The sequence below is a fragment of the Alligator mississippiensis genome, chromosome 12 (assembly GCF_030867095.1).
Source record: "Alligator mississippiensis isolate rAllMis1 chromosome 12, rAllMis1, whole genome shotgun sequence".
NCBI lineage: Eukaryota > Metazoa > Chordata > Crocodylia > Alligatoridae > Alligator > Alligator mississippiensis.
The window spans coordinates 12,083,233-12,110,818 of NC_081835.1; the positions used below are offsets into that span (position 1 = coordinate 12,083,233).

At 44.4% G+C, this 27,586-nt stretch overlaps 1 protein-coding gene across 1 annotated transcript; it reads left to right on the plus strand.

Moving 5' to 3' along the window:
* Positions 1-27,509, plus strand: EDEM1 (ER degradation enhancing alpha-mannosidase like protein 1). The gene is made up of 12 exons (XM_059715834.1): positions 1-524; positions 3,240-3,312; positions 6,375-6,478; positions 7,978-8,149; positions 16,758-16,941; positions 17,751-17,925; positions 18,456-18,576; positions 19,063-19,233; positions 20,355-20,428; positions 21,879-21,975; positions 22,399-22,587; positions 24,048-27,509. The coding sequence occupies exons 1-12, from the start codon at positions 103-105 to the stop codon at positions 24,135-24,137; spliced, it is 1,872 nt and encodes a 623-aa protein (XP_059571817.1). The 5' UTR covers positions 1-102; the 3' UTR covers positions 24,138-27,509.
* The last annotated feature ends 77 nt before the right edge of the window (positions 27,510-27,586 follow it).

The window sequence follows — 27,586 nt, forward strand, 5'->3', positions numbered from 1 at the left end:
TTCGCCCTTCCGCTCTTAAAGGGCCCGGGGCTCGGCCGCGGCCCTGTCCTGCCGGGCGGGCGGGCGGCGTGAGCGCAGGATGCGCGCGGGGCGCGGGGCACCATGCAATGGCGCTCGGTGGTGCTGGGACTCGTGCTGCTGAGGCTGGGGCTGCACGCGCTGCTGTGGGTGCTCTCGGGCCTGGCGCCCGGCCTGGGCCTGCGCTTCCCCTGGGCGCTGCCGCCGCCGCCGCGCTGGCTGGGCCGGGCCGAGGCCGAGGCCGAGAGCGGCCCCGCGCCGCCGGCCGGGCGCTGCTGGGGCCCGCACTGGGCCGCGCTGCGGGGCCGCCATGGCGGCGGTGGCGGCGGCGGCGAGTATGAACAGCGCTACAGCGGAGCCTTCCCCGGCCCGCTGCGGGCCCAGCTCCGCGACGCCGCGCGCGGCATGTTCAACTTCGGCTACGACGGCTACATGCGCCACGCCTTCCCGCACGACGAGCTCGACCCCATCCACTGCTGCGGCCGCGGGCCCGACCGCCGAAACCCGTGAGTGCCGGGGGGGGGACGGGGGTATGGACACAACTGTGAGGGAAGCGGGGCATGAGGGGTGGGGGAGGGGCAGAGGGGTGAGAGCCCTGCCCCCTCCCCCCATGGGCTGCAGCGGGGTGGGGGTGGGGGTGTGTGGGGCAGCGTGGTGGGTGCTCCTCGGGCATCTGCCTGCTTTCCTGCTTCTGCGGGGCGGGCGGTGCTACTTGGTCTAAAATGCCCGTGTTAGAAACGGGAGCGTGGGTTGCTGCGTCAGTCGCACGAAGATAAAAATAACTTTTCAAATTTTGAACTCGTAGCCTTCGTGACGCGACTGGTAAATTTGGTCTTCGTCCCATCACCCCCCGCTGAGTTCGGAGAGGTTTCAGTGGGCCAGAGTTGAGTTAGCTGCGTTACCCGGAAGGATTTCGAAACTCCTCATCTTTCGCGTAGACGGGGGCTGTGGTCTGTGTCGGCAGAAGGCCGGGCAGGCAGGGAGGCCCGTAGTAGACCCTCACGTCCAAGCTGCGTGCGCTTCTGTAGGCTTCGAGTGCTCCCACGACGCGAGAGCAGAGACAGAGGAAGCGGCTTGAGTACGTGTTTGATGGTTGAAAGTGCCTCTCATCCCGGCACCCGCTCGAGTCGCTCTAGTTCAGCAGTAGCCGAAGAACCAGTTACATAAAACTCGCAGTGAGGAGCTTCGGAAGGGAAAAGAATTGAGAAATCAAAGAACTTGAGACATGAGATTTCTCTTGCTCGTTCTAGCGGCATAACTACTACCGATGGATAGCCCAGATAAGAGGAAGCCCCCGTATACTGGTTTCCAGATATGAATAAGTTTCTTTTCTGGTTTTTCAAGTAGATAGTTAGACTTTTTTTGTTTGCTTGGTTTGTTTTGTTGTGTCTGCATCATCTCCTGGGTGCGAGACAAACCACAAATCTTTGCAATTTGCTCTCTTAACGTCTCAGTTTCCGGTGCTCATTTGAAACCCCAGCAACGATGCCGCTCTCTTTAGAAGAATTAAGGAACCCTAAGAATTGTGATAAAATATAAATACAATGTAATTGTATTTAATTTAAAAACGGCAGCAGGCTTAAGAAACCTGTTTTAGAAATGTTTTAAGAATAGGAGATATCTGTAACTGAGACAAAAATGTATACGTCTATCCAAACAACCCTTTCAGCTCTCTAGGTAAGCGTTAACTTTTTGAGTGGTAGAAGCTTATATTGCCCTACATAAAAAATATAGTTCTTAACATCAGTGTCTCTGCCTAAAACCTTTTTTTGGAAAATTTAAAAACTCAAATCTATTAATAGATTTAATGTACACATGGAAAGACGTGGTGCTTTATATCCAAGAAAAAATATAGTAAAAATGCAGCTATTTTTGACTTGTGTTTTGTACCAGGCGTGGCTCGTGAACGCTGCAATGGTGGGGTGGATGGAGCATTCCACAGGAGTGTCGGGGGTGAACCCCCTGCGCCCTCCCTGGCCCCATGATCTGTTGTAGGGGATCCCTGGTCCCCCCCCTGGACCCAGGAATCACCAGTCACTGAACTGGGGAGAGGCGGGGGGCACATGCCACGTGACCCGGAAGCGCTTCTTGTCCACTTCCGGGTCTGTTGCTGAGCACTCTGGGTACCCCCTTGTGCTCCCATGGGATGCTCCATCTGCCCCACTATCTCAGCGTTCACGAGCTACCTCGTACCTTGAGGTATGGAGAAAAAACATTTAAAGCTGTGTCTATGTTCAAATCATTGAATCTTTCCGAATATCTCCAAATTGATTCGGAGGGTGCCGATTCGATTCGGAGACGGTAAAGGGTCTCCTGATTCAATTTGGTTTCGGAGATTCGGCCACCAAATCGAGCTGAATATCCACCGAATTAAATCGGCGACTGACGCGTCGTACAGCTCTAATGGAAAAGCTGTGCAGTGAATTTACATTTCATGGTAAATGTTACACTTGCACTTTATAATCAGTAGAGTAGAGTGAAATGACATTTGAGACTTTTAAGAAGTGTTTTGAACTCTGTTGTATTTTTTTCTTTGTCTCGGGCCTTGTCTTTGAAGGTAAAGAGAAGAAAAAAGGGAGAGTAGTCAGCTAACACTATCAAATCTGTTAGCCTGTGACTCCAAAAGGATTAAGAAAGATTTTGCATTAGGAAGGCTTTTCCGTTGTGTTAAATTGATACAAGAGAACATGATGGTCTACCAATGCTAGGATTGGGTCAAGCAGCCCTGTCCTGATAGGAGCAGGTTCACTTACTTTCCAAACGGCATGGTATAAGTCCGCAGTATCAAAATACCATACAAGGCAGCAGCAGTACTTTCAAAGTACCTCATTACTCTGGACTTCCTCCTGAACCAGACCTGATGTAGTTTTGTTCTCATGGTGCTACAGGCGGGCGAACCAGCATGATACAGATTGCCCCAGCTCGCAGCTATCCTGCTTCCAATTGGGAATCTAGACACCCTGGAATATCATGCCATGCATGAAGGTTCCTATATCTGCCATGTCTTGCGATGGAGCCACAGCAAGAGCTTTTTGTATGACTTGAAATACTTGGAAGCACTACTATCGATGCATAGTACAGGTTGGCAGCTTATTCTGAGACTTTGTTGTTGTTCTTGCTGCCTAGTTACATTACGTATATATAAAAAATACTTGGTTGGTTGGTTGTGGTTTGTATGGCGATTTGTAAATAGATCTAACATTTTAACTGTTTTGTTTCAGTTCAAATTTGAATATCAATGATGTCCTGGGAAACTATTCACTAACTCTGATTGACGCACTGGATACCTTAGCGGTGAGTTGCCAAAAAACTGTACTTTTAAATGTCTTAGTACAAGATAAATGTGCAGATTGCAGTGGTTCTGCTAGCAACAGTGATCCTGAGGGGAAATGAATCATGACCTAAATAGCTTTTGGGAGGGCAGGGGAGGAGAAAGGAACTGGAGGCAGGAAGATTGAAGGCAAGGTAAAGGTATGCAGCAAGCCAAGTTAATTTAACAGGTCTGAATTTCTTGAAGAGGAGCATCTGCAGTTGCTCTGGTTTTTGTCCTGTGCTCAAGTTTCCTTTGACTTGCATGCAGTCTTTAGTAGGAATAGTCCAGTAAAGCTTTCTTTAAGCTGTGTAGCTGCGGTATGTATATTATATGGACAAAGTGCTAGAATTTTTTTAATGGCAGCTCTTTGACTCCACCTTGAGTAAATTAAGAGCTCCTGAAGGGAAGTTGAAAAAGGCATAGCAGGAAATAGGAAAGAACAAACTGAATTTTACAAATTCAGTTAAAGTCACTTTGGTTCATGTGTACTGTCTTGCCAGGCGTAGTCTCTTTGGTAATTAAAACCTAAAAGCAGTGTTGAACTGGGCCTGGTAAGAACTGACTGAAAGAGAGGTCTTTTGGAAAGGAAACTTGAGGGGTGTGAAATGCAACCCTCTTTGAATGCATAATTCTTTCTCTGTCCTCATGGACGTTGTGGCTGTAAGTTTGGGTCATACTTCGTAAGTGTCTTCTCTCACTGAATCCCACCCGTATCGGTCTACCTCTTGTAAATTAAACTAATGCCAATCCATGTCAGTAAAGTGACTTAATTTCAGTGTCAGTGCTCACCATTCTACCTACCTGTCTTGGATAGAAGTGTAGCCTTACTGTTAGGCTATCTACTAACCAAAATCTTATGTTTACCGCTAGGAAGATGTTAAAAACAATACAGAGTTAATCTGCTCTGCCACATGTAAGGGTGTATCAAGCAGGTAGAAAGGGGTTGGGTGTTTTTTTGCTACTATGCATGCGTGCTACAATTCTTCCATGTTTCGTAGTCTCTCTTTAAGTTAAAAAGTCAGCTTCTTGAATTACCAGCTGCTCACCACTACCTGCAAATGTTTTCTTCCCTGCGTGAATGCTGCAGTTGGATATTTGTTTCGTGAAAGATTGCATACAAAAGAACCAAGTCTGCATTCTAAACTAAGTTGTTTCCTTGTTGCTGAAATGGATTACATCTGTGTGGTGAAAAGCCACAGGCATCCAGCAGCACACAGCCGTGTTTTACGGAACTCTTACTCTTAGAGCAGGAAGTGAATAACATTAACTGACATAACAGATAAAGATCTGTGGGTAAAACAGCTGGTTTGTTTTTCTGCCCTGGGAAACTTCCTATTGCACTCCAGTCTGTCTTGGGGCTGTTTTATTCTCAAATATTAAACTTTGACAAAAATCTCATAGAGGGCTGTCCCTCGGCCCACCTTGAGCTACTGATCTTGGAGACTCCTTTCCTCCAGATCTCTACTACCGCAGTTTCACAGCTGGGTCTGATAACTGTACATGGCAGACTGGCTGGTCCAGGTTCAACAAGCTTGAAAAGGAGCTGACCACTCTCCTATAGAATTATAGTGTGTACTTACTCAAGCTTGAACCTGGCCTTCCCCCTTACTTTTGGAGAGAACCATGTAGAGCACTAGAGGATACTACCCTTCAAGGCTACACTGGGACATTGGCTCTGTACTGCAGGTGTTACTGACCAATTGCTGAGTTAGGACATATGACAGAGTATAGGATGTGGACACATGGTGTACAGCCCTGTGTTGCTGTTAATTACCAGAAGCAAAAACCCTGAGAGGGTAAAATTGTATATTTGAAGCTGCAGTTACACAACCTGCCAGTGCTGTAGAAAGTATTTTTCTTGAGGTCTTCCTTTAAGGTGTACTGATCTTGTTTGATTTGTGTATTCACAGCATTAAAGTAGTCTAACTGCCTTTGCAACAGTACTGCAGTTGGTAGTGAAAGGAAGATGTATGCTGCTGTCCTCGTCTCATTTTATTTATGTTTTGGAGTAGCTTCTGCATTAAAATGCAGTCCTTTGGTAGAACTGCATAAACTGTTTGGCAGAAATGGAGCCGTATTTGGGAAAAAAAAAAAATTGTCATTAATTCTTCAGGTATTTGTAAGGTAGATATTTTGTCCTTAATAAAATAATGCTCATTATATCTCTACCTTTTCATTTGATCAAGAGCTGCCCAGAAAGGGAAATGAATAATTTTCTAGTGGATTCTGTCACACTTCTTTATTTCCACTATATATGCCACTGGAAGACGAGCTGTTTATTATCTTTTAGGAAATAAACTGTGGCTTAGGGGTGAGTCTACTAAAGTTGTAGAAATATGAGTTGGAGTTAAGGCTTGGTGTTAGGGCTGGATTCTTCCGTTCCTTATTGTCGTACGTCAGGAGTTAATTCAGTAGAGTTCTCTGGGGGGGGGGGGGGGTGTGGCCGTGAAATGCTTTGTCTCAACATATGTAGTCTGTAGGTTTCAATGTACTTGACTCTTCCTGTCACAAACCAAAAAACAATCTGGCTGTTTTACATTTCCCTCCAAATAGAAAACTTTGCTTTAACTTTCTTTCGCAGACTCCGCTAGTATTTGAGTAATTAATTTAGCAAGGGATGACTGTGTCTTTACTCAAATAGGCAAACTATAAGAAAAGGCAGATAGATTTCTATACAATTAACATGAAGGCACATGTGAACACTAGCTTAAAATAAAAAAAAAGCACACTTAATGAATTACAGGGTTGTGTTCTGTTTTTTTGGTCTTGAAATGACCCATGACTTTGCTTTGCTGGGGTAGGGTGAAATGTTATAAGAAACGGGGCATGTAACACTGGAAGAATGCCTATTTTCACTTGCAGCACTACAGCTAATTTTTTTTGCAAAGTACCCTTGTCTTAAAGCAGCAAGTGTCAGGTGTGATCATTGAAGGGAAAACAGGAGCTAATCTCTAGCCAGAGAGGATGCTAATATTTATTTCCTTTTGTATAATTATCTGCCAGAACTCTTCATGTTCTTCAATATTTTTCTTTCATCTTAAAGGTAATGGGGAATTCCTCAGAGTTCCAGAAAGCAGTGAAGTTAGTGATTGACACGGTTTCTTTTGACAAAGATTCAACAGTCCAGGTCTTTGAGGCAACGATCAGGTATGTCATCATGAACGTCTAATTAAAGAGCTTTACATGAGCATCTGGAAACATTACAAGAGGTGGCTTTGGCTCAGAAAGACAGCTAGACATGAATTAATATTGCTGCTTAAGTGCTAATAGAATGGGGCTTCCTTAACCTTTGTGCAATTAAAAGGTTCACCCATGATCTTTCAAATGAATTGGTCTTTGTCTTTTGTTTGAGCTATAAAGTTGAAGCGAAAGCCAGGGCTGTTATGGAGGTCAGTTTCAAAGAGAATTATTTGAAATGTTCTTATTGAACAATATGTGTTTTAAGAGTTACCCCTTATTTCCAGAATTGCTTCAGCTGATCCTATTCTGGGAGGTTTTTAGTGATTTATACAAAAATTTCCATTTCAAATTTCTAAAGATGTGTACTCTGTATACTGTAGATACACTTGACATATTTGATATTTATTTGATATTTAAGTATAGGTGATACTTAAAATCCATTCATCAAATGGAACTAGGACTTTTAGTATCTTTACATCTTTTCCTCACCCCACATGGTCTCTGAAGACTACACGTTGGATAACATTTTCCCAAGTGACTTGAAGCTGTTGACCATAATTGCCCTGAGAAAATACAATAGCTCATAGGAGCAAAGGCTAAATATTTGTTTCTCACTTCTATTTTAGCTTCAGTTGAAGTAGCTTGGAAATTAAATGACCGTCAACCCTTTAACATTTATTTATTGACCTTCAACATTTATTTATTTTTTTTTCTTAAATGAGGTCAAGATGCCCCAGCTCATGTATGCTTGGAAATGCTGGTTGTCACCCTGGGTGACTTGTACTAATAGCAGATCCCTATGCCTTCAGGCTTTTAGGTGAGGATTTCTGTAGGGTCGGTTTAGGGGCTTCAGCACTCGGTCTTTTTTGCCTGTCATCCAAAAAGGCACCATGCAGCCTGGGACTAGAATTCATCTTTTGCCTTTTTCTTTTGTACTCAGTACTTGATCCTCTGCAGGTTGAAGCTTCTATTGGTGCAGGGTCAGGTCTTACCCTTTTTCCCGACTTCCAGATATCTTCTGTCCTCAGCTTGACACATCAATTTCCTCTCTAAATCACTTGTCCCCTTCAGTCGAGATACGGTTCGTCCTTTCTCTGGCAGTTGGCTTCCTTTTGGAAGCTTACTTTGAGAAACCACCGTGGGTTAAGATACCTAAATGTTTTCCTTATCTGCCTATATCATTGTAGTAGTCCTCAAGGGATATAAATGAATTATCGAAAAAAAAGCTTTCCAAACAAGTCTGGGCAGTTTCACCGAGTTCTAGTTAGCTCTGATGTAACTTGACCTCTGGACACTTGGAAAAGGCTTGTTCACTGTTTTGTGGTCCTTTGGCTAAGATCAAGTATAAGTCTTGGCTATCTGATAAGGATCTGTATATTGGCATATAGGGACCAGTCATGTAATTCTCTATTGCTAAGTCACTTGGTATATGAGATTTGTCATTCCTCTCTCTCTATCTTCACTAGGATTTTGGGAAGTTTGCTGTCTGCCCACATCATAATTACAGATACTAAGCAGCCCTTTGGTGACATGACCATTAAGGATTATGATGATGAACTCTTGCATATGGCTCATGACCTGGCAGTGAGATTACTACCTGCCTTTGAGAACACCAAAACTGGAATTCCATATCCACGGGTAGGTGTAATATCATGTATATTGACCTCTGGGCATAACTTGCTTTCTCGTATTTATAAGGAAATACAGCTCCTTCTGATTCTGTGGTATCTGACTTCAAAAGTAAGTGGCTTATGCTATTTGATACTCTGCAGATTCTTTTGAGGACTTCCAGTCTTTGTGCTCAGTTTAAGATAAATAATTTAACACCCAGCCTATTCCTGTTCAGATAACATAGAATACTTCTTCTTCTTTAGTCAAACTGTACAGGCTTCTCCTTTTTCTAATGCTTTCTAATTACTTTTAGCATTGTGGGTTAACTTTTTAAAGTAGCATGTTCAGTGAGACATTTAAAAAAAAAAATACAGCAAGCAGGCTTCTAAGCTTGGTCCGGTGGTAGGCTGGGAGCACTGTATCATCTGGATGTCATCTGCGAGGCTTGGGCTGTGGTGTAGGGGAGGAAAAAAAGTAAAAGAAATTTTTTTTTTTTTTTTTTTTTTTTGATATCAGGAAGCACTACTTCATTGTCAGGGCAGCTAGGATCTGGGACCAACTTTCAAGGGAAGTGGTGCTCGCTCCTACCCTGGGGGTCTTCAAAACGAGGCTAGATAATCACCTAGTCGGGGTCATTTGACCCCAGTACTCTTTCCTGCCATGGCAGGGTTTGGACTTGATGGCCGACCCCTTCCGACCCGACCAACTGAAAAATGGTAACCACTACCTTGATAGGAGAGTAACTTCAGTGCTGTCAGTCAATTAATATTAAGATAATGCCCTGAAAGAGTAGAATTTAAATGCGACTATAGGTTAAAGTCTTCTGTGTTCTTACATTGGTAGTCTGTGGCAATTTAGATGTCACTGGATATATTTATCCAGCTGAGTTAGGAAACCCTGCTTAGCTGTGGCATAGAAGTAGTGATTGCATTTGCTTGGGCAAACATAGGATTTTCAAGGAAGAGGTCCAAACATAAACAGTGTAAACCAGTGCTACAGTACGCTTTTCCTAATTTTAAACGAGTGAATTGCTCCCAGGCCTTTGTTACTGTTTAGAGCTTTGCTTGGTTCACCTGCTTGGAAGTGGGGGGAACAGGAGGAACCCTTTTTAGACTATGTTAATGCTGAGCGGTTAATGCTTGAGCCTGATGGAAATACTCATGACATCTATTTTCCTCCAATCAGATTTATTCTCATACTGTAGGACAGTAATTCGCATAGCACTGATCTTTTTCGGGGGTGATGTGGAGTGCCCAAAGCAGTGTTAGGTGTGTAAACATGATTCATATTATAAAACCAGAGATTTCGAATAGGAATCCTCAGGGTGAAAAACATTCTGCCCTGTTGTGCTCTTGCTCAGTTCTTTGCAGCAGAAGAATTGTGAGCTTATTCTTCTGTAGTAAAAAAAACAAGCAAAAACTAAGAGCTGGCATTTTCTCAAGGAGTGCCTTGAGTCTAAAAAGGTTGAGAACTGCTGCTGAAGAAAAATCAAAACCGCCAAGTATTCTGTTTGTTTCTTCCTGTTGTTCTGAATCATGTGGGCAGCAGTGGAACCGACAGGACCCACCTTGCTATCCATTCCTTGCTTCTTGAAGTTTGAGTAACGCAAGGAAGTCTTGCAAAGTTTGCATTTTGAGCAGTCAGAGACCAGGTGATGACTGCAGTAGAGAAGTTGCCTTTTGCATCCCTGTTACCATCGCAATGGCTGGGGAAGAAACTAACATTAACATGAGATCTGTGCCGGACTGAAGATTGGATGGGTGATTTGGCAGAACACGAGCAATAGTGAGTGATTGTAAACCCTCAACAGAAAAATAAACACTGGCTAAGAAGTTGACTGGAAATGAAATGATGACACACCCGACTTATTGCTTTGTGTGTCTGAATGTATGGCTTGTGGGGAGGAGGGGTGAGAGTGAACTGGTCTTTCACCCTGACTAGTGAGCTTGAATCCAGGCCTGGCAGATAGCAAATACACTTCTGAAAGCCTGGAGTTTAGTGCTTTTGAATAGAACTTTTCTGACAGCTTAGCACAGGGATTGTCAGCCGGGGGTAAGCATACCCCCAGCAGGACTTGGGAAGGCCCTAGGGGGTATGCGCAGGTGGTGGCGACGGAGTGCTGCCACTCACCAGGCCACGCAGGCACTGGCCGGACGCAAGGGGTAGGGGAAGCCTGCACGTGGCAGTTGCCACCGCTCCGCATCTGGCGGAGTGCCACCCCCACCCCACAGCCCTCCTCTGCTCCGTGTCCGGCTGCTGAGGGTATGCTGCTCTGCATCCAGCTGCTGGGGGTACACTGATCCAAAGAGATTGAAAACCCCTGGCTTAGCAGACAATGTATTGTGGCGGGCAGCAGGTCAGGCTTACTTACTAGTGTGTCCTAACTAATGTGTTTTCTGTCTGGAGAAAATTGAACTCTTATTGGGTTGATGGCAGCCTTGTAGCAGAGAGAATTCATGAAAGTGATTAAGCTCTTTCACAACTATGATAGGTCTCGATTTGATTTCTGCCACTAATGTACATATGAACACAGAATTTTTTTTAAAAGTACAGATTTGAGAATCCGCTAAACTTTGGGTAGAGGATAAGAGGGGTTTCTTTACTATAGTGATGGATTCTAAATATGGATAGTGCAGCAAGACTTCCCCTGTGAAAGCTGGAGGTTGGGAAATCGAGGAGCAAAGTGAGGCTTACAGAGGAAAGAAGAAAAAGCTTGCAAACCTGGATACACGTGTTGAATGTCACAGGTGCCCAACACTTGTATAAACTGAATTGTACACATAGCCCCTCTGAAAATTTGGGTTTAAGTACCTGCTTGTTTTTAGGCCTGTTTTTTGAGACCAAACGTGGAACTGTGATTGCATTTAGTTCTGGCTTCATAATGGAAAGTTAATCCATTTTCTCACCCTAACTAATTAATTCACACTTCATCTGAAGCCTGACATTTATATAATACGGTTAAGAATGCAACTGAACAATAACTGCTGTTACAGTCTTAGAGTGCTTGTACTTGAGCCAGGGCCTGCTCTGACCCACTGTAATTGCACGTGGAGCATGTAATTACTCTATGGTGGAGCAGACTTGATTAATCAAAGCCTGCTGGAGCATGTTAATTAGCCTGCTGCAGCCATGTCTTGTATATTGGTGTCCTCGTGCTTCAAGGGCACTTGTCCACGTGACGCCTCTCTTGTTTCTATGTTACACTTTTCCTGTGTCCACGTGACAGAAATTGCCATTAAGTTAGCTAAAATAGCATCTGTGTATCCGTGTTATCAGCTGATTTTATCGTTTTAGAATTTTTTTTTTTTTTTTTTTTTTGGTGGTACTTTAAAGCACCTCTGGCATGTTTTAGTTTTACCTAATGAATTTCTTCCATGAGGGTTATTTTCATCATTTTAGATTTGTAACATGGGTCTGACTTACACCCAAAAATGTGGGTTTTCCCCCCCTACTTTGCACCTGTTGCACCACCAGGTGGCACTTGGGTTCACTTGTAAATCCACTGAATCTCTATGGTAGTACTTCAGCACGACTCCAGGGGCTAATCTTGCAAGTTTTACTGGCGAGTCGGTTCAAGGTTCAGATTAATGAAAAATACAATTTTTTTGGATTGTTTCCTGTGTTTGCATGTACTTTGTGGCAAAGATCAAATAGTTATGGGTCAGGCAGTTCAAGACTCAGGCTACTTAAAATTAATTTTTGTTGGACTTGGTTTTTGTTTTTCTGGTTTGGCATGGGTGGGGGCACAGGTCAGGAGTGAGGGGGACCAGCAGGGCTGGGAGGGTAGGGGTAACCCCGGTGGTACTCAGATGAGGTACCCCCTCTCCAATGGAAGGGATTTAGCAGGTGTTAGTATACTATGGCAAGGGTAGCTGCTTATGCGGGAGCAGGGTTTCCCAAAATATGAGGAGCAGATCCCACAAAATTTGAGGCATAGGCACCCCAGTGGGGTGGGGTAAAAGAGGTGAGGGTAACCCACTCTGCAGTGGGGATTCCCTTCTGCAAATAACTCAGCCCTCTGGTGCACTGGCTGGGAATGCAGATCTCCCCATGTGGCAGGAAAAAGCTGTACCACTGAGCTTTCAATGCCTGACCTCTTGCCTGCAACTCCAGGCTATAGTGTCTCCGGGATCCTCCATGCACCATCTGCATGCTGAGCTGCCCGGCTTCATGCCAAAGCGGGGTCAGAAAGAACCTGAGCTGCCACCTGCAGCTTGGGGCTTTGATCCCTCCGGGACCCACTGCACACCGCTCTTGGGAGGGTAGGAGGCTGTGGATCAGGAGTGAAGGGCATTGGCAGTGTATGGTGTGGGCTGTGCTAAACTGTTATATGTGGCTGTTTGACTCATCTCTGGGGTGTATCTCAGCCCTCCCCATACACCAGGGGCGGGCAATTATTTTGGGCAGAGGGCCGCTTACTGAGTTGTGGCAAGCCATCGAGGGCTGCATGACAAGCAGCCCAGGGCAGATAAATATGAATTTTCTAAAGTTTTTAGGGGCCCCGCAGGCCGGATAGAAAGGCCTGGCGTCACACATCTGGCCCCCGGGCCACATTTTGCCCACCCGTGCCATACACTGTTATATGCAGCTGCTACACCCCAGAGCTGGGCACATATCTACCATTCCCATGCACTGCTATATGTGGCTATTACACCCCAGAGCTAGTCTACCCCATGCCATGCCACACTGGGGGACTTGCTTCGACACCCCTGACCATATGGGCTGGACCAGGGAGAATTTCCAGCTGTAATCCCAGCCAAAAAACAGCCCAGTTCCAGAAAGACAAGAAAACTAGAAAAACCACAGAGGCATGGCACTGACATGATAGGGGACCTCCAAATCGGTAGCTATCTGGGAGACAGTGATCACCTTATGATAGAATTCAACATAAGACGGCGAGTGGGTAAGGTAACTAGTAGGGTGAAAGTGCTAGACTTTAGGAAAGCTGATCTCATTGCACTCAGGCGATTAGTCAAGGAAGCACTGCAGAGTAGGAGTTTTGATGGGATGGGAGCCCAAGAAGGGTGGCTGTGCCTAAAGGAAACGATCCTTTGGGCACAAAGCAAGACGATCCCCGAGCGAGGCAAAAGAGGGAAAGGGGCCAGGAGGCTTCCATGGCTGACCAGAGAAATCCAGGGCAGCCTAAGGGCCAAAAGGGGAGCACATAAAAAGTGGAAACAGGGTGAGATCACTAAAGATGAATATACCTCCTCTGCTCGTGCTTGTAGGGAGGCAGTTAGGCGGGCCAAAGCTACCATGGAGCTGAGGATGGCAACCCAAGTAAAGGACAACAAGAAATTGTTTTTTAGATATATTGGGAGTAAAAGGAAGGCCCAGGGAGGAATAGGACCCCTGCTAAATGGGCAGCAGCAATTGGTGACAGATAGAGGGGACAAGGCTGAACTCCTCAACGAGTTCTTTGCCTCAGTGTTCCTAAGCGAGGGGCACGACAAGTCTCTCACTGGGGTTGTAGAGAGGCAGCAGCAAGGCGCCAGACTTCCATGCGTAGATCCTGAGGTGGTGCAGAGTCATTTGGAAGAACTGGATGCCTTTAAGTCGGCAGGCCCGGATGGGCTCCATCCGAGGGTGCTGAAGGCACTGGCCGACGTCATTGCAGAGCCACTGGCAGGAATATTTGAAAGCTCGTGGAGCATGGGCCAAGTCCCGGGGGACTGGAAAAGGGCTAACGTGGTCCCCATTTTCAAAAAGGGGAGGAAGGAGGACCCGGGCAACTATAGGCCGGTCAGTCTCACCTCCATCCTTGGTAAAGTATTTGAAAAAATTATCAAGGCTCACATTTGTGAGAGCCCGGCAGGGCAAATTATGCTGAGGGGAAACCAGCATGGGTTTGTGGCGGGCAGATCGTGCCTGACCAACCTAGTCTCTTTCTATGACCAGGTTATGAAACGCCTGGACACAGGAGGAGGGGTGGATGTCGTATACCTGGACTTCAGGAAGGCCTTCGATACGGTATCCCACCCCATACTGGTGAACAAATTAAGAGGCTGTGATGTGGATGACTGCACAGTTCGGTGGGTGGCAAATTGGCTAGAGGGTCGCACCCAAAGAGTCGTGGTAGATGGGTCGGTCTCGACCTGGAAGGGTGTGGGTAGTGGGGTCCCGCAGGGTTCGGTCCTTGGACCGATACTCTTTAATGTCTTCATCAGCGACTTGGACGTGGGAGTGAAATGTACTCTGTCCAAGTTTGCAGATGACACAAAGCTATGGGGAGAAGTGGACACGCCGGAGGGCAGGGAACAGCTGCAGGCAGACCTGGATAGGCTGGACAAGTGGGCAGAAAACAACAGGATGCAATTCAACAAGGAGAAATGCAAAGTGCTGCACCTAGGGAGGAAAAATGTCCAGCACACCTACAGCCTAGGGAATGACCTGCTGGGTGGCACGGAGGTGGAAAGGGATCTTGGAGTCCTAGTGGACTCCAAGTTGAACATGAGCCGGCAGTGTGACGAAGCCATCAGAAAAGCCAATGGCACTTTATCGTGCATCAGCAGATGCATGACGAATAGGTCCAGGGAGGTGATACTTCCCCTCTATAGGGCGTTGGTCAGACCGCAGTTGGAGTACTGCGTGCAATTCTGGGCGCCGCACTCAAGAAGGATGCGGATAACCTGGAGAGGGTACAGCGAAGGGCAACTCGTATGGTCAAGGGCCTGCAGACCAAGCCCTACGAGGAGAGACTAGTGAAACTGGACCTTTTCAGCCTCCGCAAGAGAAGGTTGAGAGGCGACCTTGTGGCTGCCTATAAGTTCATCACGGGGGCACAGAAGGGAATTGGTGAGGATTTATTCACCAAGGCGCCCCCGGGGGTTACAAGAAACAATGGCCACAAGCTAGCAGAGAGCAGATTTAGACTGGACATTAGGAAGAACTTCTTCACAGTTCGAGTGGCCAAGGTCTGGAACGGGCTCCCAAGGGAGGTGGTGCTCTCCCCTACCCTGGGGGTCTTCAAGAGGAGGTTAGACGAGTATCTAGCTGGGGTCATTTAGACCCAGCACTCTTTCCTGCTTATGCAGGGGGTCGGACTTGATGATCTATTGAGGTCCCTTCCGACCCTAACATCTATGAATCTATGAATGGCGTGGGGCTTTTGGTTGTAGCCGTGTTAGTCTAAGGACATAGGCAGGCAAAGTTCTGTTGAGGAATCTTAAGGTAATGGTTTGAAGGGGTATATGGTCCTTTCCAGTCCTACAGAGGCACCCAGCTCTGGGGTGTAACCACTCCATAGAAGTGTATGGGGAGGGCTGAGATGCACCCCAGGGCTGGGTGCAACGGCCACATAAAACAGTTTAGCATAGCCCACACCGTTCACTGTTATACATGACTGTTACAACCCAGAGCTGGGTGCACCACCAGACCCAAGCCTCTCTAAGAGTGCATGACTCTCCTCTCCCTGCAGTGGCCTGGGAGTTGTGGCACAAGCAAGTGGGGGGCTGGTGGTTGGTGCCGGCAGCACCTGCCTGTGTTCCTCACTCTGAATCTGAAGCCCCCCGCCCCAACAGCCCTGCCAGTACCTCTCATTTCTAGCTAATCTGCAGCCCCCTGCCCTTCCAGTCCCCTTCCCCACAAGCCCTGCCAGTGCACTTCACTCCCTACCTGCAGCCCCCTACACCTTCAGCCCAGCTGGTGCTCCTCACTTCTGACCCGCAGCACCCTTCAGTCCCAGAAAGAGGCAGCAGTATGACGGTCAGGTGGAGCAATGGCAAACAGGGTGGTCGAAGGGGGACAGGGACATGCTGCTGGGGACAAAAGTAGGCTTAGAAGGAACAGGAGTACCAGAGAAGAGAGGCAAGCTTGGGAGGGGGTGGTTAGAGGACAGGATGGAGAACAAGTATTGAAGGGATCTTGTCATAGGCTGGGGGGATATGACTGTGGGCAATGATGATCTGCAAATGCAGCAGTTAAAAGATTGACATGCAAATTGACTAAATGATAAGAAAATTCCTGTAATTGAACCTGGGCTGTTTCTTTCTTTGCCTCAACCCACACCATGCCCCTGCTGTGCGGGGAGTGGGAGTGCCCAGAAAAAAGCAGGAGGCTTTGCAGAGGAGGTGGGCAGCACTGCTTATTGAACCACCTCCTTCCCCCCCCCCGGCCAAAGTGCATGTGTCTCAAGCAAAACCACCGCCAATTCCCCCAAAAAAACAACCGGCACAACCCAAGAAAATAAAACCACCAGAATATCAAATCTCGTCCTAAAATGCCACCTGGCAGTAAAGTAGTACTGAAAGGGCAGGAGGGTAAAATAGTTCTGACATGCCCTCTAGCGCTTTTGTACTAGTCATAATAAGCCCTTGCGTTGTAAAGCACGTCCACGTTCCTCATCTAGCTGTTTTAAACTATGACAGAAAATTTAAACCAGGTGACTGGTTTTAGTGACTAAATGCCGAGTATGTGGACAAGCACCCTACAATGGCAGTGGGGGTGGTTTATGTAAAGCTCATTGAACAAGCTTAAGTTAAAGTGCGCCCCCCCCCATGCCATTTTGAAGTTACGAGATGCACAAGATGCTCTGGGCACTTTAGTTGGAACGGTGCTCTCTCTCAACCCCTGGCGCATGTGAAAATGCCTCTAAATGTTGGATGCAACTGAAACTCCGTGTTTTTTGTTCCCACAGGTGAATCTGAAGAACGGCGTCCCTCCAGACAGCAATAATGAAACCTGTACTGCTGGAGCTGGCTCTTTGTTGGTGGAGTTCGGGATGCTTAGCAGGCTGCTTGGGGATTCCACGTTCGAGTGGGTGGCTCGGCGAGCTGTTAAAGCGCTCTGGAATCTCCGAAGCAATGACACTGGACTGTTAGGTAGTCAAGTACCACTCAGTGCTTCATGGATGTCTTGGTCACCTTGGTCAGAAAAGAATGTATTGGCTGTCTTCTGTTTTTAATGTCACGTTTGTGGGAATAGACCTATAAATATCTTACTGAGTGGTGAAAGTAGCTGGGATTTACTGTTTTCCAGCCACTCTGTGGTGCTTCCCTCATGCTTTCACTGAGGGCTAGGTTAACTTTCACTCACCATGAGGGAAGAGCAGGCACACATCAGTTACCACCAGAACAGCTGTGAACTTCCCCGTTACCCTATGAGTTATCCATATATCCATACTCTGAATCCCTTGAATGGTAGTGCCAGATGCAAAAAATTGCCTTCACATGAAAGAGGGACACTCGCTGTCTGACCTTTTGTATTGTCCTCTCCTTGTGTACATACACTTATCACAGGACAATGGCACTGGCTATGCTGAGAAAGCAGCCTATTTTAATGGAAATCCAGGGCACAGGTACTCAATGGAGAATTGTGCATAATAGTTCTGAAGCACACCTGATGGATCTGCTAGATATGAAACTTGGTGTTTCTATATGTGTGGTCCTTCTACCATAGCTTAGAATGGCCTGTGAAATAAAGGCAGAAGGATTTGATGTTTAGACATGGAATAACTACATGTGAATTAACTTTACTTTTTAATCTGAGTGTGGTCTGATCACTTAAGTGATTCCATTTGTGATCCATTTCCTTTTGCTTCAGCTAAAATATACTCCAGGAAATATCTTCAGCCGTATTTATTTCTCCCCCTCCTCTCTCTCTCTCTTTCTCTCTCTCCTTACTCATGAAGGAAATGTTGTGAATATTCAAACTGGCCATTGGGTTGGAAAACAAAGTGGCTTAGGAGCAGGATCAGACTCGTTCTATGAATATCTTTTGAAGTCCTACATTCTTTTTGGAGAAAAGGAAGACTTGGAGATGTTCAATGATGCTTATCGGAGCATTCAGAATCACTTAAGAAGAGGGTAAGTTTCATATACTTATTGTTCCCTTAAATTAAGAGTGTCTGTAGTATATGCCAAGTTATGTATGGTATCTGCTGTACTTAATAGGGAAAGCTGTAATCTTTCATGGAAATTTTTCTTCACTTTTGTTTCCTCCATATTCTGACTCCCTTTTTGAAGTTTGCACCCAGTAGTAATCCTGTCTAGATCAGTTGATTGGGGAAGGAGATGAATACTAAACTAGTATTTATTTGCTGCTTAGGCTAAGTATCTGGTTACCAAGTTCATAGACTTGGGGGTGAGATCAGAAATAGATATGGTACTGGGACTCTGTTCTCAAACTACTGGTAAGTCTCCTATTAATGCAAATTAAAATTAGGGCCTGATTTTTTTTTTGTAAAATGAAGGTTAGTACATGTGCATCAATAAAAATCTAATACCCTGAAACTTATGATTTGTTTGTGCTTCTGTTAGTGTTGTGATGTATCCTGTTTAATGTGCATTATATTCTTAGAAAAGTTGAATGTTTCTATGTTCTCATTGTTATGCAGACGAGAAGCTTGCAATGAAGGTGAAGGTGACCCTCCTTTGTATGTTAATGTAAACATGTTCAACGGTCAGCTGATGAACACCTGGATTGACTCTCTGCAAGCCTTTTTTCCTGGACTGCAGGTAATCTCAATCCTCAGCCTTTTGTGGTTAGACAGTACAGTGGGTTGGTGTCAGAGGTGTTCATTCCAGTGCAGGTTCTGGGTTGCAAGCGAGTCCAGACTTGGGGTCCCCACTAGCAGTCATTGGGTATGGTTTTTGGCACCAAGGAGGACCAGGATATCAGCTGGGAAAAACCTGCTTGAGACTGCATTGTTAATGCTGCAGCTTTTATTTTCAAGAATTAATTCTGAATTCAGTTATGCCTTTAACCATGCTATTCTAGAACTGAGTTAGGAACATTCTTGTTCCAATGCTTAGGTGTGAAGATATTAACCATATAATTGTGGCTCTTGCTGGAAAAAATCTTCCTCGTTTAGGTGCATATTGCAAATAGCATTTGTGCACATACAGGAAATGGGAGGCAAAGCCTCTCAAAAGCAGCTGTCTGCATTGTATTGTTGGTATAGGGTTTATTGGATGTGTGTTCATAGGTGTTTCTGTCTCTAGGTTTTAAAAGGAGATGTGGAAGATGCTATTTGTCTCCACGCCTTCTATTATGCCATATGGAAGCGTTATGGAGCTCTCCCAGAGAGGTACAACTGGCAGTTACAGGCACCTGATGTCCCCTTCTATCCGCTAAGGCCAGAGCTGGTGGAATCTACTTACCTTCTTTATCAGGTACGTGACATGTTGTGCTACTCTAATCTGGAGAAGCTTTTTGGCCTGTACTGCTTCTGCTTTTCCTAATGTATATTTAGCCACTGCCATGCTGCCCAACCTCTGTCAGGAGCAGTCTTTCCCGAGTGGTCTTGGGACGTGTGTAGACAAAACAGGGGCCCTAAGTTGAAGTGGTGGGTTTTAAAAAAACACCGCTTCAATTTAAGGGTGATTTAAACCCCTGTGTCATGCCCACAGCCCACTGACTTACCTGCCTCCCTGGCAGGGAGGGGAGGGCAAGCTGCTGGCAGGTGGAGCGATCCCTGGGCTGCAGGAGGGGCTGGTGCTTCCCTCTGCAGCAGCAGAGGTGTCGTGTGTCTCCCCCAACAGTACCTGGCCACTGGCACCCAGCTGGGGTGGTCCCTGCAGCTCAGGCAGGCAGGCTCCATGGGGAAAGGTGGGGGGGGGAAAAAGATTGGGCTTGCCACTTTTCTTGGGCAGAGCCTGCTTTCCTGGGCTGCTGCCTGCAGGGTTTCCTGCAGAGGTGTGGAGTTGCATGGAGCCCAGTGCTTCGCTCCATGGCTGTAGGGGCAGCAACAAACTATAAAACTCCTCAGAGGAGTTTTAGTTTGCTGCACCCCAAGTCATTTAAGGTGCATTATGCTGCCGAATTTCCTACAGCGGCTGGAATTAATGCGCGATACGCTGCTGAGGTGTGCAAACACTGACACCATTAAAGTGGTGCAAAAGCATTGAGCCCGGTTTAAAGTGTAGTGCATATGTGCCTCTTGTTTCTTTTGTACACAGCCTTAGGTGCTTGGGTGTTGCAAAGAACCCCTGATGATTTACTGGCTTTGAAGGAGAAAAAAGTTGAAGGGCAGCTTTATCGCTAGCCTTCGCAACATATTTTCCTTCTGATACCACACCTAGCAAATTCTTGTGTAAATACTTTTGGGAAGGAAGTTATTACAGTACAGGTAGACTGTCAGAAGAGCACCACCTATTCTTAAGCATAAAGGAATATCTGTGCCTTGTGGTTGCGCTGCATTAACTCCTTCAAACTGATGCCAATAAACTCCCATTGTAATGAATGACAGCTTTAATGTTATAAATCCATGACACATTTTTCCTTCTCTGCCTAGGCCACCAAGAATCCTTTTTACCTTCATGTTGGAATGGATATTTTACAGAGTCTGGAGAAATACACAAAAGCCAAGTCAGTTTCCAAAGTTTTTTAGCTTTCTCACCATTGTAAATGTATTTAGGTATTGTTTGTGAAATGTCACTATCTACCACTGGGGGCAAAAAAGTATTTAATAAAAATGAAGTTCTGAAGGTATTTACCATATCCAACTGGCTGAAAGCACCAGTCTTTGAGCAGAAAATTGCATCCTGAGGCAGAAAGAACTACACAATTCTTTGGAAAAATGAAGTGCTCTTCTCTCTCTCAATTTTAAGGACATGTACATCTTTCCAGTAATGCATCCCTTGGGACCATTATTGGCAAAGTCAGGGAACTGGTTTGGTTGCCTGTGTTCAAAGAGCTTTCTTTAGCTCAAATTCGGCTTCCTTGTCAAGACATTGCAACTGATTTGTTTTTTTTAATATATGGGCTCTTCATTAGAAGTGAAATGTTGTAACTTTTTATAGCGGGACTTGCACTGAAACTAAGTAATCTGTCTTTAGACCTGTTTAGGTAAAACAAATTTATTGGTACACTTTATCTGAAGTGTATTTTCTGTGTTGCACAGTGGCCCTGGATTATTATTATTATTTTTTGAATTTGCCAATTAGTTGAACAGAATAGTTCTTTGTTACTTGCAAAAAAAAAAAAAAAAAAAGCTTTGGCAATTACAGGAGAGAGAAGATCAGGACATTAGCAGTATGCATGAGAGAGTTAACTAGATATTGTTATCCTGTGATTTATGAGGTGCTGGCCCAAGAAGTCACAGGTTCAGACTCTTTACAGTCTGGGACCACCCATGTGGCAATGTAGATCATGGCCCTTCTTTTGTCAAGATGGGAGTCTTGCTTTTCAATAAGTGCTACCTAGAAAACAAGTCTGTTCAATAAAAAAAATATTGGGGGTTTGATACTAGTTTTTCCTCTGTGGAATAAAAAACTGGCGTTTTTGAAATAATATCCAGAATAGCCAGCAGTTCAGTAGGTTCACCTTGGATACAAGTGACCCAGGTGTTCCTCCATACTTTGAATTGGGTAAATTAGAACCTTGGATCTGGGTCTTCCATATTCCACGGGAGACTGCTGACTCCATGGGCTGTTTACTGTAGTATGGTGGAGAGGGAGCTGTGAAACTATTTTTGCACTATGGAAAGTTTATTTTAATTAACTGGCACTTTTTCCAATTAATACAAATTTTATTTAAAGAATTCCTGACCAAATCTATTGAGTATATTGTGGTGACTCTCTCGCTGCTTTTTCAAGGTTTCGATGTGTCAGAAGTGACATCTGCCAAAAAAAATAAAAAAATTACTAGTGAGATACTTTTTGATGGCTTAAAACAAAGGAATGCCCCTCCCCGCCCTTTTTAATGTCAGCCCCTGTTGTTCATTTAGAAGGAATGAAATTGAACAACTTGTTCATTTTCAAGTACTTAATGGAGTGGCAATAAAACCAGTTTGGTTTTGTGTTTTTTAATTTTTCAGGTGTGGCTATGCTACATTACACCATGTTGTAGAGAAGTCTAAAGAAGACCGAATGGAGAGCTTCTTTCTCAGTGAAACATGTAAATATTTGTATCTGGTAGGTATTTATTTCTCAGATCACAACCCAAAAACTCAAGTCTTACTTTTTAGTAGTATGTAGCACTAATGGCTTTTTCATTTGTAGGCAATGTGGGCAGGCAAGTGATAGCATGGGAAGGTATAGAAGGTCGTTATAATTCAAGTCACTAACTTTTGAATTAATAACATGAACTATTTGTCCTCAAATTTCAGGGTGGAAGCATTTTATTAAAAGGAGTGCTCAAGAGTGTTTACTGTGCAATATTATTTATTTTATATTCTTTTAAGAAACTAATGTCTTTGTGCTTTCAAGGTATTAATGCCACTAAAAGAAACAATGTTGGGTGGTGGATTTTCTATATCCATTTGAAGTGTCTGATAATGAACCGATGAATCCATGCTTCATGTTCTCGTTCTTTCTCTTTCTCTTCCTCATGCTTAGTTATTTGATGAAGAGAACCCAGTGCACAAATCTGGAAATAAATATTTGTTTACTACTGAAGGGCATATTGTGTCCGTGGACAAACGTTTTCGTGACTCAGCATGGCAAGATATCTTCCCAGAAGAGGAGGAAAAGAATGTACAAAAACTCAAACCTAATGAAGTTAAAGCAGTCAACTTCAGCTCCAATGTAAGCCCTTTTATAAAGTGTCTGGCTGTGTTATGGTAGAAACGGTGAGCCCAACTAGGCAGGACAGCCCTGGGGAATAGAAAGTCACTTAGCATCGGTAAGTAAGGCTCTAGAGCAGGAGCGTCAAACATAATGCCAGCGGGCTGAATGCAGCCACCTGGGCAATCCACGAGCCAGGGTTCTGCCATCCCGTGCCCTCGAGCCCTAGTGGATGTGGCAGGAGGGTGAATAAAAGCCGACTCAGCCCTGGTTGTTCTTTGGCTGTTTCTGTTGTTACTGCTTCTGTGGACCCAGGTCCTTGGCCCTTCCCATGCTGGACCCAGAGTTTCTCTGTGCCAGACCCAGAGCTGCTAGCTATTGCCCTGGCATGAAGCATATGTTAGCAGAAACTCCAGCTCCAGCTTTGGGCATGCGGCAGGAGCTGGAGTCACTGCCACATGCATTAGACAGAAATGGGAGCCACCCCATACCCTGGATTGAATCTGGCCTGCAAGAAGCTCCACTGCCTGGACCCAGCCTGGGGCAGGAGGAGAGTTTGATGCCCCTGAAGCTTGTACTTCATTATTTTTAAATTTTGAATGTTTTGGGACGTAAAAGAGAATAAGTGCTTCTTTGGGTCTGAATGGCATAGGTACAGTCTTATCAGCTCCAATTCTCCTTCCTCTGGTGACTAAAAGTTAATTTACTATCTGGTGGGTGTGATCTAGGGGATAGGGACGAGCTCAGTTGGCACCCTCTAGTTCTTACAGTAGCTCGTACATCTCTTGTCACAGGCTCTTTCCTTTTTTGATGTTTGAGGCCAAGATTAAATGAACGGATAGCTTGTCCTTTCACCTTTCAAAGACCTCCAGGTATTTTAGTGAGTTGGGCCAGGTGAAAAAAACAGGTTCTTCAGGAAGAGGGTGGCAGGGAGCACATGTCAAAGCCAGTGAGCTAAAGAAGGGATACCTTAGTATTTTGCTTACAATGGCACACAGTGTGCCCTAAAAAAAATACTAAGAAGGGGGGCAGAGGTTGGGGGGACGGGAACAAAATGATCAGATATAGCAGATTGGGCTACCACACGTGGTGCTCAGCTCTGTAGTTAGTACCCAGTAAACCAGTGATTCTCAGCCAGGTGGCGAGGTACCCTGGGGTGCCTTGAGAACCTTTCAAGGCTGCCACACAATATTAGCACTGTTAGATTTGCAAGCACTATTCACAGAAGAACCCCAGAGATTTCAAATAGAAATCCCTAGTTGCGGTCTTTCTGAAGTTCTTTGCAATAGGGAAACTGCTCCATTATTTCTAGGCAAAAAAAGTAAAAACTAAGAGCTGACATTTTTCTTAGGGATGCTGTGAGCCTAAAAAGGTTGAGAACCACTCCTGTAGTAGTTCTGCAAATGCGCCCACATTGTAATATTGAGAATAACTGAAATTCCTTCATTGCCAGTAATTGTCTTTTGTCTTTTTGCTCCCAGTGTAATAGAGTCCCTGATGAGAGGAGATATTTGCTGCCACTGAAGAGCATCTACATGAGGCAAATAGATCAAATGGTGGGCTTGATTTGAGCTGTTCTCCCCAGCAGTGCTTTGTCCTAGGATGGAAGTAGAGTTTGTGGTGTAGACATTTCTCTCCAGCTACACACACACACACATCTACAGTGAATCCTTGCATACAATGAATTGCTTATCTGTAGCCATCATGTTTCTGAAGGATGTAACCGTGAACTTGGAGGGAGATCTTGTACTAATACGAGTTACAGCCCTTAGAGTGAAATGTTGTAAGTATTGGAAACTCTGAATACAAGGTGAACAGGGTTTTCTCATGAGAATGCCATACAAAAATGCTAGTCTTGCAGTGAAGGCTGGTTAACTTTTTTTTTTTAATCAATTGGCATATGTCATAAATGCTGTTTAGCTACCTCTTTGTAGCTGCATTGCAGATGCTATTTTTTGTTTTTTAGAGAGGGTCTGATGCTGAAGGTGAAAATGTTTTGGCATTTGGTTGGGAAAGTAAAGGGAATGTGCAATTTTGTCTTTAGTGAGTCTAATCATTGGGCTATTCTGACTAGCAATAAACAATGCTAATTATTGCTCAGGTAGAAGACACTTGTAGTAGATTTTGGCTGAAACAAATATTTTTAGAGTAACAGCTTGGAGACACGACAGGTCTTGGTCTTATAAGATATCTCTGTAGTCAAGAGATCCAGCATGTAGGCAGATGTTATACAACAATATTCTTAACACTAGTTGCATAGCCACAAAAGTCTACTAGCTACAGAAACTAGTAATTGAAAAAAATAAGGTGCCTTTTTTGTGGGGAGGGGGAAGGAGGAGATGCACAAAGCCACATGCATCACTCTTAAGCAGCTCACCTTGTATACCTATCTGCAGGTGTTCAAAATGTTCTTCAGCTGTTTGTCATGCATCTAGTGCCCCTTCAGGAGAGTTGCTGATTAAAGCATACAATTACTGACAGGGTAAGAAAACATTCCTAGTAGCATATTAATGGGTTAGTGCCTTAAGCTCATCTTCACTCACAGAAAAGCTGAATTTCTTTGTGAGGCACAGGGAGGTGGCTGGTTTTTTTTTGGTAAAGTAGGACCAGTTAATACTGGAAGAAACTAATGCTATGATTTTGTGGGTCTCAAACATGAAAATGATGATTTTAAAAACTAGAAAGATATAGTGTATTATGCTAATCCTAAATAATATTTTAGGGTTGGAATTGGCTTCTTGAAGTTGGCATGTTGACTGATAGAGTGGTCCTTCTGGAGAGGCAGTCAGTAGAGGGTTAATGGGGGTTTGCAGTAAATCAAGAGCCACTGAAATCAACAGGAGTAGAGTGCTCCTCACCTGTAGGCACTATGCAGCGTCTCACCACATTGTTCCCACTGGGGCTACTTATATTTAGTCAGTTTGATGCCATGTGATAGTTTCTCGTGTCCAAAAGGTCATTGCTAGAAACCTGTTGTAATGCTGCATCCCTTGCCTTCCCAGCCAGCCTCTTCAGATACACCAAGGTCAGTTCAGACATGCCTGAATATTGAGCTTATTTTGTGAACTCTTAGGAAGAGAGCAGTCATTCTGGACCAACTATTATGAAGGAAGAAAATCACTTCAACACAGACTGAAAACCCCCCCACAAATTAATGGCTACTATTTTCAGTGGCTTATCAGTTAGTCTGTTTTAGGCTTCAGTTGCAATCAATTCAGCTACCTAAACATTGTTCTCCACTTCAAGTAGAGCCAAAAATTAAAGAGATATTTCAGTAATGAGGACAGATTTGATCTGCAATTCCATATTGTCCTATTACAAAAAAAAAATCCAATTCTTCATAAGCCATATGTTGCTTTTATTAATTTTTTTCCTAATAAAAACATGATAAAAGTAGTGTGTAAGAGGTTATTGCCTGATGTTTTTAATATGCAAATTCATCTCAGGGATCTCAAATTAGAATCTCCTGTTCATCCAACCCATATATATTATATTCAGGCAAACAAATCTTGTCTTCCAATTTTACCTAATACCTGTTCTTGCAAGGGGGAGCGAGTAATTTGGGAGAGTTGAGTGTACATGTCCAAAAACAAATCTAGTAGAATTAGATATGCTCAAAGATAAGGATGCAGGTAACATCTAGATATTTCAAGTTTTTTTGGCAAAATTATTGCTAGAATGTTATTTCCTAGTGACTTAACTGTGTGTTTGTTTATAACGGAATACTTTCAGGGTGTTAAAAACCAAAGATGTATTCGGAGAGTGCAGGTGACGATGTATGGACTGTTAGTTTACTTGGCGATGCTGGTAGACCTTAGTATGGTAATCTAGGTGCAAAAAACGTATTGAAGAAATATATTCTGCCTACCAAGGAAGGCACAGAGCAAAAAGTAGTTGGTCATTTTGAAATGCTGCTGCCTGAGCCAGACTCCTTACAAGTTGGTAACTTTTACCTACAGCACTCGGATAGTCACGATTGGCCAGTGCTGGGAGCCATTAGTTGATGCTAACAGCGGTAAAGGTTGCCCTAGGCGTTCTGCCAACAGAAGTCACCATTGGAATTTCCCCAACCCCTAGTTCAGCTCTTTCAACATGCGTTGTATGTCCTGCCACTCCTTAGCAGTGTTTGTGCCTTCTGAAAAACCGGGCTCAGCCATGAGTTCTGGTTGGGTGTCATGCATAGAAATATGCTTAGATTGGGATAATTCACAAGTTCACTTGCAAATTCACTTGCTGTTCAGGAATGCTTTTTATTTGTTCATGTGGATTGTCAGAATTGGAAAAGGTGCAACAGGGGCAGTTGTCTACTCTTTCCAGTCAATGTGCCTCAAACTTATACCAGGTGGATATATTTAATCTAGCAGTGAAGTGATGTCTCCATGATATTTTGATACCTGGTGTGTCAAACCACTAGTCGCAATGCCAAATGAGGTGTGGCCAGCTGCCCACTAGAAAAGGGTTGAAATCTCCAGTTTATTTTGCAGAGGTGATTTAACATCCTGTGGTAAGAAATCTGGGCCATAGACTTAAAATAGTGACCTAAAGGTAAAAGGCATGCCATATCTTTGAAAAACTTCTCCTCCTTTGAAATGTTTGTTTTTGAAATAAAATCTTTTTACATTGCAGAGCACAGGACATATGTTTTTATGCACTAGAGTGGAAAAATCTGTGTTGTTGTTCTTAAGTTTTATATTAAAGCCAAGTTAAAAACACTTCTGGGATAACTTGCTGATGCATATAACTTTGTACTTTTCAGTGTAATGTGCAATATAATTTTTTCTGATTTTAAAATTGTATTGTATGTTTTAATTGTAAAATCTATTTATCGAGGGGGAGATTTGTAAAAGGACCAAATCTTCTTTTTATAATTGTCCTAAGGACTTATTCAGATTGAGAGTTTAGCTTTTACAGATTTGTATTAAAAGGATATATTTGATCTTTTACTTGTGTTGTCTCTTCCTTTTTTGTAAGGGGGACTGGAGAAGTCGCTCCCTTTCATGGGGTGATAGCATCCCTGTGA

Coding starts and splice junctions, on each gene's coding strand:
- EDEM1 (XM_059715834.1), top strand. CDS start 103: ATGCAATGGCGCTCGGTGGTGCTGGGACTCGTGCTGCTGAGGCTGGGG. Junction 17,926..18,455: donor CAGAATCACTTAAGAAGAGG/GTAAGTTTCATA, acceptor ATTGTTATGCAG/ACGAGAAGCTTGCAATGAAG. Junction 21,976..22,398: donor CATGTAAATATTTGTATCTG/GTAGGTATTTAT, acceptor CCTCATGCTTAG/TTATTTGATGAAGAGAACCC.